The 19379-nt window shown below is 47.6% G+C and overlaps 1 protein-coding gene across 2 annotated transcripts in view; it reads left to right on the forward strand.

Moving 5' to 3' along the window:
- Nek2 (NIMA related kinase 2) overlaps nucleotides 1–19178 on the forward strand; it is a 712524-nt gene extending 693346 nt beyond the window's left edge. The window contains exons 2-9 of one of the 2 annotated variants that reach the window (XM_052200762.1): nucleotides 6862–6964; nucleotides 7312–7529; nucleotides 7790–8030; nucleotides 11320–11402; nucleotides 12047–12173; nucleotides 12970–13189; nucleotides 15615–15740; nucleotides 17497–19178. In XM_052200762.1, the coding sequence (XP_052056722.1) occupies nucleotides 6869–6964; nucleotides 7312–7529; nucleotides 7790–8030; nucleotides 11320–11402; nucleotides 12047–12173; nucleotides 12970–13189; nucleotides 15615–15740; nucleotides 17497–17717 (1332 nt within the window). In that variant the 5' untranslated portion in view covers nucleotides 6862–6868 and the 3' untranslated portion in view covers nucleotides 17718–19178. Of the gene's footprint in view, nucleotides 1–6706; nucleotides 6965–7311; nucleotides 7530–7789; nucleotides 8031–11319; nucleotides 11403–12046; nucleotides 12174–12969; nucleotides 13190–15614; nucleotides 15741–17496 lie in introns of those variants that run through there. The other variant, XM_052200761.1, reaches the window with a different exon arrangement.
- Nucleotides 19179–19379: the final 201 nt, after the last annotated feature.

Consider the following 19379-nt stretch of genomic DNA (forward strand, 5'->3'; position numbering starts at 1 on the left):
TGCTCACAGCTCCCTCTGGGCTCCACCCCTTTTTGCAGCTCACCTCAGCAGAGGGCCCTCCTGCCAGCTGTGCAACACCTGGCTCAGTGAGCGGCAAGGCCTGAGCAGCTAACTGCCCCGCCCAAGCCACAGTTCCTTCTCCTCCCCAGTCTTTAAGAGTTCTGTGTCACCTTCCAGGGACATCTGCCATCCTCAGTAGAGTCTGTTCTGCTGTGGGTCTGGGCAGAGCCACTGCCACACTGCATAGAGAAATGGCTTAGTGACATGTCACTTTCCCACTGGAGCCCCTTCTAGGTCAGTGCTGCTTTCTCCCTGTCCTTCTTCAGCACCTGTCACTGACACGTAGCCCCCAAGTACTGGAGGTTACAGTCAAGAATGAAGAAAATAGAGGCCGTTTTCCCAGAGTGTCCAGGCTCAATTCCCAGCACCCACTTGGTGGCTCACAACCGTTTCAAAGGAGCCACGCACAGAGACACATGCAGCCCAAACTCCTACACACAAAACAACAAAGACAATTTTTGTTTGTTTGTTTGTTTGTGAGATAGGATCTCTCTATGTAGCTCTGGCTGTCCTGAAACTCGATATGTAGACCAGGCCGACTTCAACCCTACAGAGATCCAACTGCCTCTGCTAGGATTAAAGGTGTGTGCCACCATGCCAGTTAGACAAAACAAACGAGAGGGAGGGAGAGAGGGAGGGAAGGAGGGGGAGAGGGAGAGGGAGAGGGAAAGGGGGAGAGAGAGAGAGAGACAGAAAGAAAGAGCGACTTAGGGGCACGGTCGCCCTGTGCGCTGACCCTGTGGCAGCTGTGGGAATGTGAGCACAGACTTAAGCACACAGCATTTAAAGCTGGGAGGGTCATTTAAGGTCTTCCTGATTAAAGCCTTTATTTTTGCAGAGCCCAGAGATGGGTTGGGCCATGCAGCTCCTAATTCCCAGGATTGCAGTCCCAGTCCCTGTCCCTGTGATTTCACAATGCCGCCTCCTGAAAGCTCTGGGCATTCCTGCAAACACACTAGCTGCAACCTACCGTCTGGGCTGCTATAACAAGACGCCTGGTGCCGGGTGATTCATATGTTTACTCCCCATTGTTACAGGACTGCCCTCCTTGGTGACCTTAATGTGTCCTCACAGGGTACAAGAGGCCAAGTCCTTCATGCCCTAGGGGAACCAACCCAACCCCAGGGCATGACCCTTGAGACCTAATTCTCCTAAAGGCCCAGCCTGCACCTTCACCTGGGGGCCAGGTTTCAGCATGTAGCATGTGAATTTAGGGTGGAGAGACCCTATACTCAGACTGTAGCAGCCCCTACCATCTGTGGTTAGCTTTAATGTTCTTATCCAGTTGATGTGATTACTACTTAGAGATGGGGCCTGGAGACCGGGGCTCAGCATCTAAGAGTGTTTGCTGTTCTTGCAGAGGATCAGGCTGTGTTTGCTAGCTCCCAAGCTGGTGGTCACAGCTGACTGTAACCTCAGTTTCAAGGGTTCTGATGCCCTCTTCTGGCCTCAAAGGGTGCCCCTACACATGTGCATGCACACACAATTTGTAAAACTATTTTTAAAAGTTATAGTATTATAAATAACATAAAACATAAGATTTATGGAAAGTCTAAGTTTACCCATGTGTTAAACAAAAATTTGCTTTTCCTTGATCTGTATTCTTGTGTACGAGTCTGAAACTCTCCCTGTTTGAACGTTGTGGCACTCTGTCCACACACAGGGTTCCCAGCCCGGTTCTCATCTTGTTCTTCCATAGCTGCCTGCCATCTGCCCCAGGCTGTGGTCTGTCCCGTTGGCAGCAGCCGCAGAGTCCCTGCCGTTCTCAGGGAATCTCTCCAGCACTCCTTACTGAGCAGATACTGTGCTTTATAGCTTTGTTTTTTAAAATGTTTGGAGTTGAAGTAGAACCTCCTTGCTCCCCTCCCTTGAGCCCTCCCGGGCCCCCACTTTTAACTGGCAGGCCCTTTTCCTTTATTAATGTTACACACACTCAGATCCATACAATATCCCCTGCTGAGTCTGTTTCTGTTGTCTGTGTGTGTACAGTTCCAAGAATGACCACTTGGCACTGGACACACAATTCCTGGGAGAGGCTGCCTCTCCTCCCAGCAGCTGTTAGTTGCCTTTGTTCTTTGCCTACAGGAAAGACCCTGAGCAACTTTCCCTCTTCCATGTGAACTGTCTGCTGATGCTGCGATTCGGACTTTTCCTCCTCATGCAGCCATTTCCCAGCAGGCCTCTTGGTCCCCTGGCTCCTGTTCAGTGCTTTTCCTAACCCACAGACAAAGGTGCTATGTGGACATGTGTCCCCTGGGGTTGGGCTCCCCATGGCCTGTTGATTTCTGCATTGTGTGCAGCTGTGGTTTTCTGTAATGGGCTCCATTTTGGGTGAAGAGAGCCCTCTTTGATGAGGGGTAGGAGCTGCACTGATCCAGGAAAGGTAGGTCGAGCACCTACTTTAAATTTTTGAGGCAGTGTGTCATGATGTTGTCTGATTGTTACAAAAAAAACCTCCCCCTTTTTCTTTGTAGAAATCTTTACTAATACCTTTAAAATATTGTCACAAGCCCAGATTTCAAACTGCCCCCAAGTAATCCCCAAGATGTCTGACCTGACATCCTCCAAGGCCAGTCTTGGAGTCTGCGGGTGGTGCAGAGCTGCTCCTTATTACATGGTGGTGTACAGCCCTCTAGTGGGCATTTTGCATCAGTACAGAGGCTCCTGGAGGAGAGCCGGGGGATCCTTCAGCTAAGGGATGCTACCCTTTAGCCAAGAGAAGGAGGACAAAAAAGTAGCAAACTCAGGACAAAAGTCAGGAGCTTGAATCAGAGGTGGTACAGCTAAGAAGCCCAGGGCCTGCCTAGGAAGTGCACTGTGTTCCCAGGGCACAGTGCAAAACGAAAGATCCCTCACTTGAGACCGCATCGTCAATGGGAACTGACAGCAGAAGCAGATTGGGCAAAAACGGGGTGAGCCAGGCCCTGCAGGAGCTGGACAGCTGTCCAGAGCAGGGTAGACCCATCTCTCCATTCCTTGTTCATTCCTGCCTCCCTATCCCCACCCCTGACCCCATACTGAGGACTAAACTCAGGGCCTTGTGTTTGTTGGATGAACTCTATACCACTGAGAGGAATCCCCAAACTAAACCCTTTCCCACTTTTAGTTACAATTTGTCCTGCAACTCCTCCTCCGCCCTCTTTTTATTATGGTGGTCATTGTGGTTGGTTACTCTCCCCTAGGGCCTCCCTCCACACTCCCAGGACAGCTCTCCCAAGAACGCAGGCTCAGCCTCAGAGCTGAGATGTCTGATGGCTGAATACTTCACGGATCACTAGGAATCTCTGCGTAAGTCTTAATAACAGGCTTTACTGTGTCTTCATTCAGCAAAGCTAACTTTTTTTTCCTCCTCTATTTTAGGACTTACACTGGCCACAAGCAGTTTAAGGTACATGATAGAATTGATTACACTGGGGGGGGGGGGGGGCTGGAGAGATGGCTCAGTGGTTAAGAGCACTGACTGCTCTTCCAGAGGTCGTGAATTCAATTCCCAGCAACCACATGGTGGCTCACAACCACCTGTAATGGGTATCTGATGCCCTCTTCTGGTGTGTCTGAAGACAGCGGTGGTGTACTCACATACAATAAATAAATAAATAAATCTTTAAAAAAAAAAAAAAAAGAATTGATTTACACTGGTCTCTGAACATCTTGGATGAGGCCCCTCAGAGCAGAGGTGGTGAGGTTGGAATTCCACCTTGCATGACAAGTTGTGTCCTCTGGAAAAACATAACAGAGGGAGCATGCTGTGGCCTTGAGTGAAATCCCGGGCAGAGGCAGCTCAGGGGAAAGGTGGGTTCAACTGATTCATAGTTTGAGTCCATCAAGCTTGGCGAGCAGAAACTTGACGGCTCAGCATGGTGCCACATGCCCCAAGAAGGCAGGTCTCTGAGTTTGAGGCCAGCCTGGTCTACACAGAGAAACCCTAACATGAAAAAAAAAAAAAAAGAAAGAAATAAATCTGAGGCTTCTAATCACATTGCACCTGCAGTCAGGAAACAGGAAGAGATAGACAAATGTGTGCGCTTAGCTAGCTTTTTCTTTTTTATGCAGTCTGGGACTGTGGCGGTTTAATGAGAATTGTCCCCAGAGGCTCATGGTCCCTACCTGGTGGAACTGTTCTGGAAAGTGTTGGGAAGTGTAGCCTTGTTGGAGGTGTGCCACTAAGGGCTGGCTTTGGGGATTTAAAAGCCCATGCCAGGTGCAGTCTCCCCCTCTGCCCCCTCTGCCCCCTCTCTGTGCCCTGTGGTTGACATCTTATCTGGAAGCTCTCAGCTACTGCTCCGGTGCTAGGCACACCTGTCGGCCACCGTGCTCCCTGACAGGATGATAGTTATGGACTTACTCTCTGAAACTGTGAGCCCCCAATTTAAATGTTTTCTAAGCTGGCTTGGTCATAGTGTTTCATCACAGCAACCAGAAAGAAACTAAGCAAAGACCTAAGAATGTTGTTGCCCACTTGTAGGGTCTGTCTTCTCCATTCAATTAATGTAACGCAACCCCTCACAGACATGCTCGGAGGCTAACCTAATCTCCACCATCTCTACTGGCATGCCCAAAGGCTTGACCCCCAGACGACTCTACATCCTGTCACATTGACAAACAGCGGTAACCATGATGGGGTAAGGCATGAGGGAGGGATGCAAGTGGAGTTTCTGACGACTGGAATGACAGGTACCACATTAGTTTTGAGAAGCTGAGAAAGCGTGTTGGGTTTGGAGCAAAGAGTATGAGCTCTTCATCCAGAGAGAAGATGAAGGGCTGGGTGTGAAGCAGACTAGGCAACGAACCCAACATGAGCATCAGCACACACATATACACACATATACACACACATACACACACATACATACACACACACATACATACACATACACACATATATACACACACACACATACATACACACATACACACATGCACACACACATATACACATACATACACACATATACACACACATACACACATACATACACATATATACACATACACACATATACACACATTCATATACACACATACATGTACATATACGCACATACACACATACATGTACATATACGCACATACACACATACATGTACATATACACACATACACACATACATATATACAAAAACATACATACACACATACATACATACAAACACATACATACACACATACATATATACACACACATATATACACATACATACACACATACATACATAATACACATATACACACATACACACATATACATACATACACACATAATATACCACACATATTACATACACACAACACATACCACCATATCACATACAACACACACATACAAATGACCTCAGCCATGTGTAGCTCCTTATATAACTTCTGAGATCTAAATTAATCCTACTCCTTTGAGGTGCCACAATGTCCTTGAATGTTAATTTAAAAGTTCCCCTGGCTGGCAATTCCAATTAGCTTATACTAAATCCAGTGCACGAAATAAATTCTTTATTTTTAACATAAGGAGGCTTCGAATTCTTATTAATAGGACATCGGGTTCTTTTTCAATCACACCGTGAGCAGGTATTTTAAGAACAACGACCCATTTATGCAACCGATTATTAGCTTTCTGGTAATGCGCACTACCCTCCAGCGGCCTGGACGGAGGCCCTTCCCGCAGTCAAAGCAGGGCTGCTCCACTAGCTGTGTGAGTGAACTGAGTTCGGCTCCCCGGACAGGCTATTTGGGAACACTTGTTTTCTAACACACTTTTTGGTAGATGTCTTAGAAGTAAAATTTGACGGTGTGGTGACCACTGCGTTCTGGGTGCTTCCATACTCGATCCCTAAGCTTTGGATACGCGGTGTGGTGACCACTGCGTTCTGGGTGCTTCCATACTCGATCCCTAAGCTTTGGATACATTTCTGTGTCGAACAGGTCTCTCAGTTTAATGTTCAGAGATATAGGCTATGCTAACTGTGCCCAGAAAACACATGCCAACTCTACGTTACTACTGTGAATATCCTTTCTTAATCAGTTCTCTTTTGGGCAGTTGGGCCTAGCAAATATGAGTTTCCATTTCCTCATGGGAAAGAAAGAAATACAGGTTCACACATCTCTCTCTCCCCACCCCCGACCCCCGGCCCCTCTCTGGGTGGGGAGTGTCTTTCTCGCGGGTGGGGATAAGTCAGGGCCCCTCTAGACAGCTCTGGATGTCCTTTAAGTTACTGTGTAGACCAGGCTGGCCTCGAGCTCACAGAGATCTGCCTGCGTGCACCGGAACGCGCGGCTGGATAGGGATTCCGGCTCTCTAGGAGTGAGGAATATAGTGTTCGGTGCACTCGCCGCGTCCCTCAGGGTCACCAAATCCTCAACACAAACACAAACCGGTTTATGTTCAGCAGAGTGGAAAGGTCAAAAGGCCAGTGTCTCGGGTCCAGATCTTTGGACCTTCGTTACCATAGCGACCTCAACTGAGGCATGGAATTACCGAGGCCCCAACAGGCTTTGCGATCCCAGGTCCCTAGGGTTTTACGCGCGGCGCGTGCTCCGTAGCGCAGCTAGACACAGGCACCAACGCCGACGCGGTTGCCTAGCGATACGCATCTTCCCAGGATGCTTAGCAGTGTTGTGTTTTCTCAGCCAATCAGAGCTGAGATGCACCTTCGCTGTGGACCAATAGAACCCGAGGCCGAGGCCCGCGACGGTTGACCGGGCGGCCGGTTGCTCGCGGGCTCGGGCACGGGCGAGGGTCTCGGGGTCGGCGCGGTTGGCCTGCAGCGGGCGAGCCTGGGCTCCGAGCGGCGCGGTGGTGTGGTTGCCAGGGCTCGCCATGCCGTCCCGGGTGGAGGACTACGAGGTGCTGCACAGCATCGGCACCGGCTCCTACGGCCGCTGTCAGAAGATTCGGAGGAAGAGCGACGGCAAGGTGAGGCGCGGGGCAGCCCTTCCACGGCGGGCTTAGCGAGGAGCAAGCGTCGCCCACGCTGGGCAGGGGCAGGGCGGCCACCTGAACTCTCGGGACGGGAAGGGTTCGCGGGCGGGCTGCGTCGGCTGGGAACCGGTGGGGCCGCGAATCGGCGGCGAGCGGAAAGGCGAGCTCACGTGACCTGCCTCCCCGCTGCGCCCCACGCTGGACTCAGGCCGGTTTAGACTCCTTCCCTGACACACTCCTTGAGTTGTAGGGGATACTGGAACGTCATGTAGTGTTTTGCTTTTCAACCTTTGTCTCCGAGGACCATAGATCCTCAACTCCTTGGAAATGCTGTGTTTCAGATCCTGGTGTGGAAAGAACTTGACTATGGCTCCATGACGGAGGTGGAGAAGCAAATGCTTGTGTCTGAAGTGAACTTGCTTCGGGAGCTGAAACACCCAAACATCGTCCGTTACTATGATCGCATTATCGACCGAACCAACACAACCCTGTACATCGTAATGGAATACTGTGAGGGAGGGGACCTGGCTAGTGTCATTACAAAGGGGACCAAGGAGAGGTAAGCAGAAAGAGTCTAGTTTTGTGGTTAAGTACATCCTGTTGAGAACAGGGACCAGAGTCCTTAATAATGTGGTAGAATGTTTGTGTGTTTGTTTGGTGACTGCATGGTATGTCGAAAAGTCCTTAGCAAATCAATTCCCATAGTTACTAATAATAGTTTGTTTCTATGTTTGTACACTTTGATGACTTAAATGACTTGTCCCGTATTGAAGGTGATTTTATTCAGGATTGTGAAATGTGTGATTGCTTTTACCCCAGACAATACTTGGAGGAAGAGTTTGTCCTTCGAGTGATGACTCAGTTGACGCTGGCCCTGAAAGAGTGTCACAGAAGGAGTGATGGTGGCCATACTGTGCTTCACCGGGATCTGAAGCCCGCCAACGTCTTCCTAGACAGCAAACACAACGTCAAGCTTGGGGACTTTGGACTAGCTAGAATATTAAATCACGACACGAGTTTTGCAAAGACATTTGTTGGCACACCCTATTACATGTCTCCGGTGAGTATTTCAGAATTTAAATTTTTTTTTTTTCTGAGACAGGGTTTCTCTGTGTAGCCCTGGCTATCCTGGAACTCACTTTTGTAGACCAGGCTGTCCTTGAACTCACAGTGATCCTCCTGCCTCTGCCTTCCAAGTGCTCGGGATTAAAGGCGTGAGCTACCACACGTGGCCCAGAATTTAACTTTTTAATATCTTAGGCAAAGCATTCAGATGCAAAGAACCGAGGCTTGGGTTGTTAATAAATCCAGTAGCCCAGAATTCAAATACAATTTAAGTTTTGAGTTTTGACTTTATCCTCTAATATTGGGGATTGAATCTAGGCCCTCGGGCATTTGAGGTAGGCACTGTGCCACGGGGTTACAGCCCAAATTCTTTTATATATAATATATATTTTTTAAATGTTTATTACTTATGTATATATAATATATGTGTCTTGTGAGTGAGTGCTGTTTGTGTGGTAGAGGCCAGAAGAGGGAGGGGACTTACCCCACCCCCCACACTCATGCTCAGCAGTCCAGGCACGTGTGAGCTGTCTGATCAGATGCTGGAAATTGAACTCAGGTCCTCTGGAAGAACATCAGGTGCTTAACCACTGACCTCTATAACCCTTCTTAGGTTTTTTCAAAGAGACTTCCTGCGAAACATTTCTCTGTATCCAAATAGAGCTTTAAAAAGAAAAGGAAAAACTAAAGACTTAGTTATGTGTATAGGCATTATGTATGTGCCAAATGCCCAAGGGGTCGGAAGGCAGCATTGGATTCTTTGGAGCTGGACTTATGGAAGGGTTGAGCTGTCAGGTGGAGGCTGGAAACTATATCCAGGTCTTCTGTGAGAGCAGCAAGTGCTCTTAAGCACTAAGCCATCTTCCAGTGTCCCCTATTCCCCAGAGTTTCACTACGTAGTTCTGGCTAGCCTGGAGCTCACAGAGATCTGCCTGCCTCTGCTGGCATTAGAGAGAGGTGTGCGCCAGTTTGTCCAGCTTTTGTTTTGTTTTTAAATGACCACAAAGTGCTAGTCACAGGGTTACAATTAATGTTTAAGGCAACAGTGTTTCCAAAGGTGTCATGGAAATAGTGTTTAAAGGCAAAAATGTTTCCTAAGATGTCAGTCCTGAAGTGGTGACCTCAGACTCCATGGGAGTTTTCTTTTCTTTTCTTTTTTTTTTTTTTTAAACATAGAGCCCTGGACCCAAAGTTAAAGTACTGCTGGTCACACTGTATCAGCAGGAAGCTAGATGAACTTAGATGCTCAGGTACTTACTACTGCTTATGAGTTTAGGACCCAGGCCCAGAGACTGGTGCCTCCACATTTAGGGTGGGTCTTTCCAGCTGAGCTAAGCCAGTCTAGACTCCCTTGATGATGCACATAGAAACTTGTGTCCTGGGTGATTTTAGATGCTGTTAGGTGGACAGATTTACCACCACAGTAACCTTACATTTGGTGAGGCTCAGGCGTCCTCACATAGGCATCCAGTTGTCAGTATTAATTTCTGTATGTCCTGTTGTTGCTGCTCCTCTGCATTTCCAGAGTGTTTGCAAATGTCTCACTGTCATAAGGCCCCTTCGCGCATATCCTTGTATGAATTATTCCTCATTTCTGATTATTAGATTGTAGAACAATTGTTGGGCAAGGACATGACAGGTTTTTCATCTGTCATTAGATGTCAAGGTCGGGGCATGCCTATAATCCCAGTCTGGTCTACATAATGAGATCCTGTCTCAAAAAACAAAAGCAAAGTAAAAGTAAAATATCAACCAACCTCAAGGGGCACCATTGCTGTGTAAGTGTATAAAATTGTAGCAAATAGAGGATTCTTTAGTAGTTCACAGAGTTTTCCAGAATTTTCCAGATATATAATCACACTAATAGAAATAATGACTATAAAAACGTTGTGAGTTTGTGACTATTTTCTGAGCTGAATGGTTTTCCCATGGTGTCATGTTCCACACAGAAAGCTTGATTACAAAGAAATCACCCAGAAGTTAACACCTGCACAGTCTTTCGTGCCTCCTTTTCCCACTTGCCCTTGTGACTGAATGAGCTCAGTTTGCCTGAGCTGGGAAAGTAAGGAGAGTGTTGGTTACTGCTGTGCTTTGTAACAGTGGATTAAGTGTGTGTGTGTGTAAATGAGTGCAAATGAATAGTTAAATTAGGTTTTTATACCTTTATCTACTGAGGTGTGAGCTAGATGCAGGTTTTGATTGTGTAGTCCTGGCTTTTGGAGGCAGGGACAGGTGCTGAGACCCTTATCTCTAAACGAAAAAATGGTGTTTGCCTCCCTTGAGGATAGCAGGGAGAGCTCTGTCAGGATTGCCTTTGAATTGTAAATGTCAGATATTTTATTTGTGAAAGTGAAATAGTGAGTGAATTGTTCCTATGAAGTTGCCAGGACAGGATCACCCTTTTTCATTATAAACATGAGGATAAAGTGGAAGCCACCATCTTTGCTACTGTAGTCTAAGCTACATTAGTCTTTTGGATGTGAAATTTTGGAAATTTTTGCTACATATAGTAAGTTTAACATGTTCCCCCCACCCCCAGTTTTACTTTATATGTGTGAGAGTATTCTATTTTCATGAGCACCAGAAGAGGACATCAGACCCCATTACAGATGGTTGTGAGCCACCATGTGGGTGCGGGGGAATTGAACTCAGGACCTCTGGAAGAGCAGTTGGTCCTCTTCACTGCTGAGCCATCTCTCCAGCCCCATTTTTTCTTCTTAAGTGAATATTACCAAACATTGAGGTTCTGTCTTGTTTTCAGTGTGGTAAATTATTTATTGTAGACTTCATTTTGGTTGCTTGCTTTTGTTGGTTTTTTGATAGTAACTTGTGTGCGGAAGCTTCCTAGAACTTCTATAGCTGAGAATAGCTGGATTTTTTAAAGAAGATTTTATTTTTATTTTATGTATATAAATGTTTTTCTGAATGTGTGTATTGAGTGTCTGCAGACCACAGGGCATTAGATCCCTTGGAACAGGAGTTCTAGATTGTAATGAGCTGCAGTGTGGGTGCTGCGAAAGAAGCCTGAGTCCCCTGCAGGGCCCAGTACCGTCTTGGCTGCTGAGATGTGTCTCTAGCCCACCATCGTTTTCTGGTCCTCATGCTTCTCCCTCCCAGGTGCCAAGATTACAAGTGTGAGCCATCACTCGAGAGTCATTTTGTGTTTAGGATCCAGCTCTGGTTTTGTGCTTGCTTGGGAAGCATCCTGACATCCAGGCTGCATCCCAGCCCTTGGGTTGAAACAAAACAAGCTCTCACCTCCTGCTTTCTGGCCTTCCCCTTAGGAGCAGATGAGCCGCTTATCCTACAACGAGAAGTCGGACATCTGGTCGCTGGGCTGCCTGCTGTATGAGCTGTGTGCGCTGATGTGAGTGTGTGAAGACAGGCCTGGTTCAGGCTCCCACTCTGGGGCTTCCAATAGCAACAGCCAACACCCGACGTCTACAGATTTAGAGTGGAGCCTGTGGGGCTTGGCCCTGCTTTGTGCAGGGCTCTGTGTGCCAGTGGAATGGATGCTTAGCTGGAGGGCAGGTTATAGACCAGGCCAGCAAAGCAGATGCAGCAGGGTCCTGGGGAAAGGTCTGGGGTTGGGAGAGCAGGACAGGCTCTGTGTTTGACACTTCCTTCTGTGCTTCTAAGCCGTTGCCCAGAACCACAGTTGTACAGAGATGGGGGAGAGACACTCTTGTCACACTGGAGACAGTTGGGCTGTCCTTCCAGATCTAGTCGGCAGAAACCACGCTGCTGAAGAATGTCCAGAACACACGGACACACCCTAAATCAGAGCTGTTCAACCCTAAAATATAGCAGCACAGCCTTGTCCAGTACGGTGGCATAGCTGGGAAAGGGTCCCAGATGAGGAAGAAGAGTGCTGGGCAGATGTCAGTGACCCATTTATTCCTGTCCTTTGTATTCATTTAACGTTTTTGTAACTTCCTTCTCTCCTTTGTTCTCCCCTCTCCCTTCTCTCTTCCCTCCTTTTCCTTTTCCTTTTTATTTTTTAAATCCTAGGCCTCCATTTACAGCTTTCAACCAAAAAGAGTTAGCTGGGAAAATCCGGGAAGGGAGGTTCAGGCGCATCCCCTACCGCTACTCTGATGGCTTGAATGACCTCATCACTCGGATGCTGAATTTAAAGGTAATGGTTGCAAGGTACCATGTGTACTGTCTCAGCCTCTGTGAACTTTGGAGGCGTATTCTGTGTAAAGATCAGTGAGAACTAAAGAAGCCTCAGTCTCCCTGTCTAAAATCCTGTTAGCACAGGTGGACGCTCACAGGCATGGAGATGTGCCTCCTCAGCAACCTTGGGCCTCACTTCCTGACTCCTTTCTATCTTCTGACATAGTGAAGGATGGTTAGAGCATGAAGGACTGAGGAAAGGCAGATCTCAGAGCGCAGTGGTAAGGGAAGGAGCCAGGATGTGCTACTGTGTTCCTCTCCCCTCACTCTGAGGGTGACAGATTATGAGGGGAAGGTCAAAATATCCTGAAATGGTCTTCTAGCAGGTGGGATGGCAGGTAGGTGGTCTTTGTCAGCTGAGGAAAGGGCAAATCGGAGAACTGTGGGTTTGTGAAGGAGGCGGGTTGGAGGTGGGGGACAGACTGATACGATTGAAGGTCATAAGGATGGCCTTCTTGGTATTTAAAGAAACAGGCCCCACTTCCCCAGAGCAGCCCAGTGATACCCAGTGTGCAGGTGGGTGTGAGGAGTTGTGCAGGCCTGAGCCAGCTCCTTAGAATCAATAGAAAGGAGAAACAGGCAGCTAAACCCACGTCGCGGTGCAGACCCAGCACCTGGTGACCAGTGAACTTGTTTTTCCAGGAGTTTAACCAAAGATCTCTAGATGCAGGGACTGTCTTTTGTCTTGTTTATCCTGCTAATGTAGCTGCTTTTCTTAAGATGTCTCTGATCTGCCAGCCACACTGTTTCTCCAGGACTACCATCGACCTTCAGTGGAAGAAATTCTGGAGAGCCCTTTGATAGCAGACCTGGTTGCAGAAGAGCAGAGGAGAAATCCAGAGAGGAGAGGACGGCGCTCAGGCGAGCCTTCGAAGCTGCAGGACTCCAGCCCTGTGCTGAGTGAGCTCAAGTTGAAGGAAAGGCAGCTGCAGGATCGAGAGCGAGCACTCCAAGCTCGGGAGGACAGCCTGGAGCGTGAGTGGTGCCTGGGGCCGGGGAGCCGGGGAGCCAGGGAGCCAGCCGAGTGTGGTGAGGAGGCCAGGCCAGGGTCTGAACACGAGAACTTATATGCTCAGGCTGTTAGATAGGACCTTTTGGTACTTTTAGTAGTGGGTCCTGGGGATTGAACCCAGGATCTTGTGAATACCAGTGAGCTAAATCCCAGCATTTTCTCTTGAGCTAGGCTCTGAGTTACCCAGGCTGACCTTCCCTCCTCCTGCTCCAGCGTCCTGTGTTAGTTGCCAAGCCTGGCAGAACCTTTGTAAACCAGTGCTGCTCAGTCTGTGGGTTGTGACCCCTTTGGGAGACTGAAATGACCCTCACCTAAGACCATCAGAAAACACATATTTCCATGAGACGCCACTTCTTTGTCCATCTCCAGGTGGTACACACATGCAGATACACCTAGGCATTACATTATGTCTGCTCTATCACATATACCCTGAACAAATATATATATAACATCATTAGAAATAATCCATTAGAAAACCATCCCATGACAATGGTCATGTAGAGAGGAATGTGAAGAAAAAAGAGTGAGAATTTCCTACAGTGTGGTTTTACCTCGATAATTACAGCAGGAGTTGGGGCCACGGTGTGTTTTTGCCGTGAACAATTGTCAGCCAAATCTACGAAGCTGAGCAAACTAAAGCGCCATTTTGACAGCAAGCCTCTGCACCTCACTGGCAAGAATATTTAGAAACAAAGCTGATGAGCTCAAGAAAGCCAGACTTGAAAGCCACCCAGAGGTGTTCCTCTACCATGTAGCAGTGGGCACCGAGAAGAGGTCCAGAGAAAGGCCTGTTGGTGCCACTATGGGGGCAAGTGTGTGCTGGAGAGATGGAGAGGAGAAGCAGAATGGTTTGTGCACATGAAGAGAGGAACTGGAAACTTGAAGGTAGTGAGGGGGAGAGCCTGCTGTGCGTAGCCTGCGATGCCACCTGAGGCCATGGGGAGATCCCGGGCCCCGCTGCCACCAAGGGACACATCTCAGCCTCAGAATGTTCTTAGTCAGAAGCAAGGCTGCAGTTCTAAGCACATTTCAGTAATAAAAGTGAGTTGCAGACAGTAACTTACTTGGTTGTCATCTTTGTCATGTCATCATGAACGAGTTACATTTTTCACTGCAAGGACCAAATACAACACGCCTCAGTTTGTCTGAAGGGATCTGATTGTTCCAAATGAAACTTGAGCTTTGGGGGAAAAAGGGGGGGGGGGGATGAAAATAGAATCGACGCGCTGCCTGCCTTGCCTGCTTTCTCTGAGGAACATGAATTGAACCAGACAAAAGGATCACAAAGATCGTTTCTGTGTGACAACACTTGCACATGCTTGCAGACGAGACATTTCATTGTATTTTCCAAGTCTACATGACGCCCCGTTTGCACTTGCCAGAAACCCCTTCATTCCCAGTCAGAGTCAGCACAAGAGAAGTGAACAAGTCACTGAACTTGCTAACAGCGATGCCGGGTGAGCTGATTTCTCCACAGTGCCTCAGCTACAAAGCCCTGGATCAAGTGTTCGCACCTATACCCTGCGTAGTCTTTACTTTTAAACCCGTTTTTAATAATGGTTCTCAAATGCTTTAAACTCTCTCCTCTAGCCCACCAACCACCACCAGAGGTAGTGGAAAGGAAAGGTTATCAGGATACAGGGGCAGTGGACCTGTTTAGCAATTGTTTTTTTGAGCAAATCTCATTTGTGTTGTCAAGAAATCAGCAGTTGAGTTCACAGAAACCAGCAGCAGCAGCTCGGTTCACACTCAATGAATACACCAGCAGTCTGGGTTGGTGGTGTCAGGTGAGCAGACACGACTGAATCAGCAGCGGTGGCATGGCGAAGCAGAGACTTGTGCTCTTGCAAAGACTGCCCCGAGAATTTCTGATCTGGAGAGAAAACACCAATCTCAACCTTTCATTAAAGTTTTTTTTTTACTGGTACTGTGGCAAAATGTAGCAACGTAGTTTACTGTTATATTAAGATTGTTACCAGTGCCACATCATGCTTCAAGACAAAATTACATTTATTTATAATTAGGAGTAAATACTTCACAATATGTAATTACATATATTTTTGTGATTAATCGCTGTGCTTTAATTATGTTCAGTTTGTTACAATGAAAATAGATCCTGCATATCAGATATTTATATTATGATTTGTAACAGTAGCAAAGTTATAGTTATAAAGTAGCAACAAAAATAATGGTATGGTTGGGTCACCACAACCTGAGGAAGTGTATTAAAGAATTTCAGCATTAGGAAGGTTGAGAACGCTGCAGCATGGGAACCTTCCCAGCCTACAAGTGGGGGTGAGAAGAGAGAGGATTGCCAGGCTGCAGTCGATGGATTTATGGCCAGAGCTCCTTATTCATCACTTTTCTTTTTCCATCCCTTTTTTCAAGAGAAGGAACGTGAACTTTGTATTCGAGAGAGACTTGCAGAGGACAAACTGGCCAGAGCCGAGAGTCTGGTGAAGAACTACAGCCTGCTGAAGGAGCACAAGCTCCTGTGTCTGGCTGGTGGCTCAGGTATGCCGTGAGCTGCACATACACTGTCTCACAGGGGGCTGTACACCCCAGTGTGGCCGCAGAGGGGGTTGGAGGCCTTTGGTCTTATAGTCCCAGATCTTAGGGTGACGTCGTTAAGTCTGCTCCTGAGTGGAATTAGGTGGTCACTGCTCTGCTGGTGCAGTGACTGAGTCCCTGGGCGAGAGACCTGATAGAGTGGTAATTTCATTTCAGCTTTACTCAGTGTTCCAAAAGGCATGGGCAATAATTAAATATTTAATTTTTGAAATGGAAACACTTTCAAAACCATACATTTCAAGGTTTTCTCAGGTCTTTTGTTCTTTGGCTATTGTGGTTTGAATAGTTATGGCCCCCATAGACTCACATGTTGGAATGTTTGGCCTATAAAGAGTAGCGCTATCAGGAGGTGTGGCCTTGTTGGAGGAAGTATGTCACTGTGGGGGCGGATTTTGAAGTCTCCTATGCCCAGTCTGGAAGAACATCCCTCCTTGCTATCTGTGGTCAGGATAGAGAACTCTCGGCCCCTCCTCCAGCACTGTGCCTGCCTGCAGGCGGCCATGCTTCCCCCCATGATGGTGATGGACTAAGTGTCTGCACCTGTGAGCCAGCCCCAAATCAAACATCCTTCATAAGAGTCACCTTTATCATGGTGTCTCTCCAGCAGTGAAACCCTAAGACAGTTACTTTACCAAAACAGCATTTCTCTATATTTTTCAAGCATAACTCCTAGTATTTTAAAACTGCCACACCTTAGTCATCGTAGAAAGTGGGGCTTAACAGGCATGGTGGTATAAGTGTGATCCCAGCACTTGAAAAATTGAGGTGGGAGATTTGCTGTAAGTTTGAGACCAGCCTATTGGACATAATGAGTTCAAATCTGGCCTGGTCTACAGAGTGAGTTCCAGGACAGCCAGGGCTACCCAGAGAAACCCTGTCTCAAAAAAAAAAAGCAAATCCATAAAACAAACAAACCAAAAAGAAAAGGGCCAGCACTTTGCTAGAGAGCTGGCTTGTGAGTCAGGAGCATGTACTGCTTGTCTTACTCCCTGCTCTGATGCTGTGAGGACACCATGACCTGGGCACTTCTTACGAGAGAAAGCATTTACCTGGCATTCAGGCCATGCCCATGGTGGTAGGGAGCATGGTGGCCAGGGTGGTGCTGGTGAAGTTGCTGAGAGCTACTCTTCACCTGTCCTTGTCTTCATCGAGGACAAGCAGCAGTATTGGAGTTAAAACTTCATGAATGCCCGGCAGTGGTGACGCACAACTTTAATCCCAGCACTTGGGAGGCAGAGGCAGGTGGATTTCTGAGTTTAAGGCCAGCCTGGTCTACAGAGTGAGTTCCAGGACAGCCAGGGCTACAGAGAGAAACCCTGTCTCAAAAAACCAACCAACCAACCAAACAAACAAAAACCTTCATGAATTATAATTACTGGGTAAATATAAAATCATGTACTATAAAATCAACTACTCCTACACACACACACACACCCTGGGAAATTAATCTGGATGCTGGTCAGTCTTTTTCTAATCTGTGGCTGATAGTGTGAGACTGGCCCCTTGGATAGCAGCAGCGAGTGTGAGTTTGGTCCCTGGCATACACATGTAGCCCTCCTGCCTGGAGCTCCAGCTGCAGGGCAGTCCTCCACCCCTTGTCCCAGAGAACGTCTCAAGTGCGGCTGATAGGTCAGCTCTTAGATCTGTGTCCTATAACTGACCTCAGGTAACTCAGGTCCTTTTCCTTTTCTTTGTGAAGACCTTGATCTCCCGTCGGCAGTAATGAAGAAGAAGGTTCATTTCCATGGGGAGAGCAAAGAGAACAGCACACGGGGTGAGAGCTCCGAGAGCCAGCTCGCCAAGTCCAAGTGCAAGGACCTGAAGAAGAGGCTCCACGCCGCCCAGCTGCGGGCTCAGGCCCTGTCGGATATCGAGAAGAACTACCAGCTGAAGAGCAGGCAGATCCTGGGCATGCGCTAGGCCGGCAAGGCACAGAGCTGGCTCAGGGTTGACGCTGACAACCCACTAGCGATTGGTCCTCAGCTGCTGTAGTTGTGTGTCTGCTCTTGTGAGCATGGCACTGGGACTGACTAGTCCACAGGAGGGACACGTCCTCTTCCTAATATCCCTGCGTAGAAAGCATACTGTTTGCTGGTTGGTTACGCTTTTGATCCTGTGCGATTACTACTTGGAATATGAGATGGGGCACTATACATAATATAGATCTTAGGAAAAAATGTTAGGGAAAGAATATTTGACCTTGAGGACTCACTGTGAAGTTCACACACTGAGCATGCTGCCTTTACTGCAGTTTCCGAGTGAGGCTTCAGTGGGCACACGACCTCACGGCTAACAGGATGTGTATGGCAGGGCCCACAGGGTTGTGTGCCAGAGGTGTACTGGGAGAGACCCAGCCTCTGGCCTGACAGCCTAACACCTGCTTTCTCCTTCCAGGATGCTCGACGTGCTACTTAAATTACAGATGAGACTTGGAGGGAAGGGAACGGGCTGAAGCTTTTACCTAAGAACATGATTTTACCTTGGGGAAGTTTGCGCCAGCACAGTGCCCAGGGAGTGCAGACAAGGCCGACTGACACGGGGCAAAGGTCATTAGAATTGTCCCTCAGCATGCCACCGTCCTGCACAACACAGGCAGGCACTGGGGACAGGAGGCTGCTGGGAGCCCTGAGCTCCCTCTCCCCTCCTGCTGTGTGCAGGGCCTGTCCCCATCTCTCTATATCTGATCTCTAGGTCAGTTGATGGCATTAGTTAAGTGCTGTCTGTGTCCTCAAGCATGAGCTGAATGGTCAGAAATGCCTCAGAGTCTATATATTTTAAATCACACATGAAGTTCCCCCAAACATTTAATGTTGGAGAACTGTCTTCAGAAAGTTGGTCTATTTAAAGCTACTGGGGAAAAAGCAGGTCTCCTTTGCTATCCATCCACAGTCCCTTGAGACGACTTCAGAAAAGAACAGTGCAGCATTCATTATTGAGGGCCATATATGCTTTCCTGTGTGAGGGACAGGTTGCTGTTTGTCTAGTTTCCTGAAGACCTCAGCAGAAAGGGGTTCATTTACCCTAATAAGTACTGTTGGCTGAGAGGGAAGGTCAGAAGCATTTTAATACCATCTGTTTTGTGGCTAAACTCAGACTCCTTGCATTTTAAAATGCTGTGTCCTTTACTTTCTGGAGCTATAATGGCTGGCTTAGGTGTGTCCTTGCCACGGTTGACATTCCTAATGCTTTCTGTAAACTGCTGCTGGCACTTGCAGCTGTGGAGCGTCCGAGGGCTTGCTTACTCTTACAGCCCCTGGGATCTCTTGCAGCTGCAGATGCACTGCCTGGGATCTTTCGCAACTTTGACTTTTAGTGGCAGCTTGGGAAGGGAAGGCCTGACAGTCTACCAGGAGGGAAGTCCTATTAAAAACTGGAAACTCAGTGCTGTGGTTTTCTGCCTTTTCTTTCTCCTTTGGTCTATAATGATATCAACATAGCAATACAGAGTAAAATCTGTATATAAAAAATTCTAAGTATAAGGTTTTAAATATTCTTGAACTTTAGAAAATCTTAATTGGATACAATTGTTTATAATTAACAAGTCATCTTATTTATAAATTTTCCAATATAATATAAATCTAT

The sequence above is a fragment of the Apodemus sylvaticus genome, chromosome 12 (genome assembly GCF_947179515.1).
Source record: "Apodemus sylvaticus chromosome 12, mApoSyl1.1, whole genome shotgun sequence".
Classification (NCBI taxonomy): Eukaryota; Metazoa; Chordata; class Mammalia; order Rodentia; family Muridae; genus Apodemus; species Apodemus sylvaticus.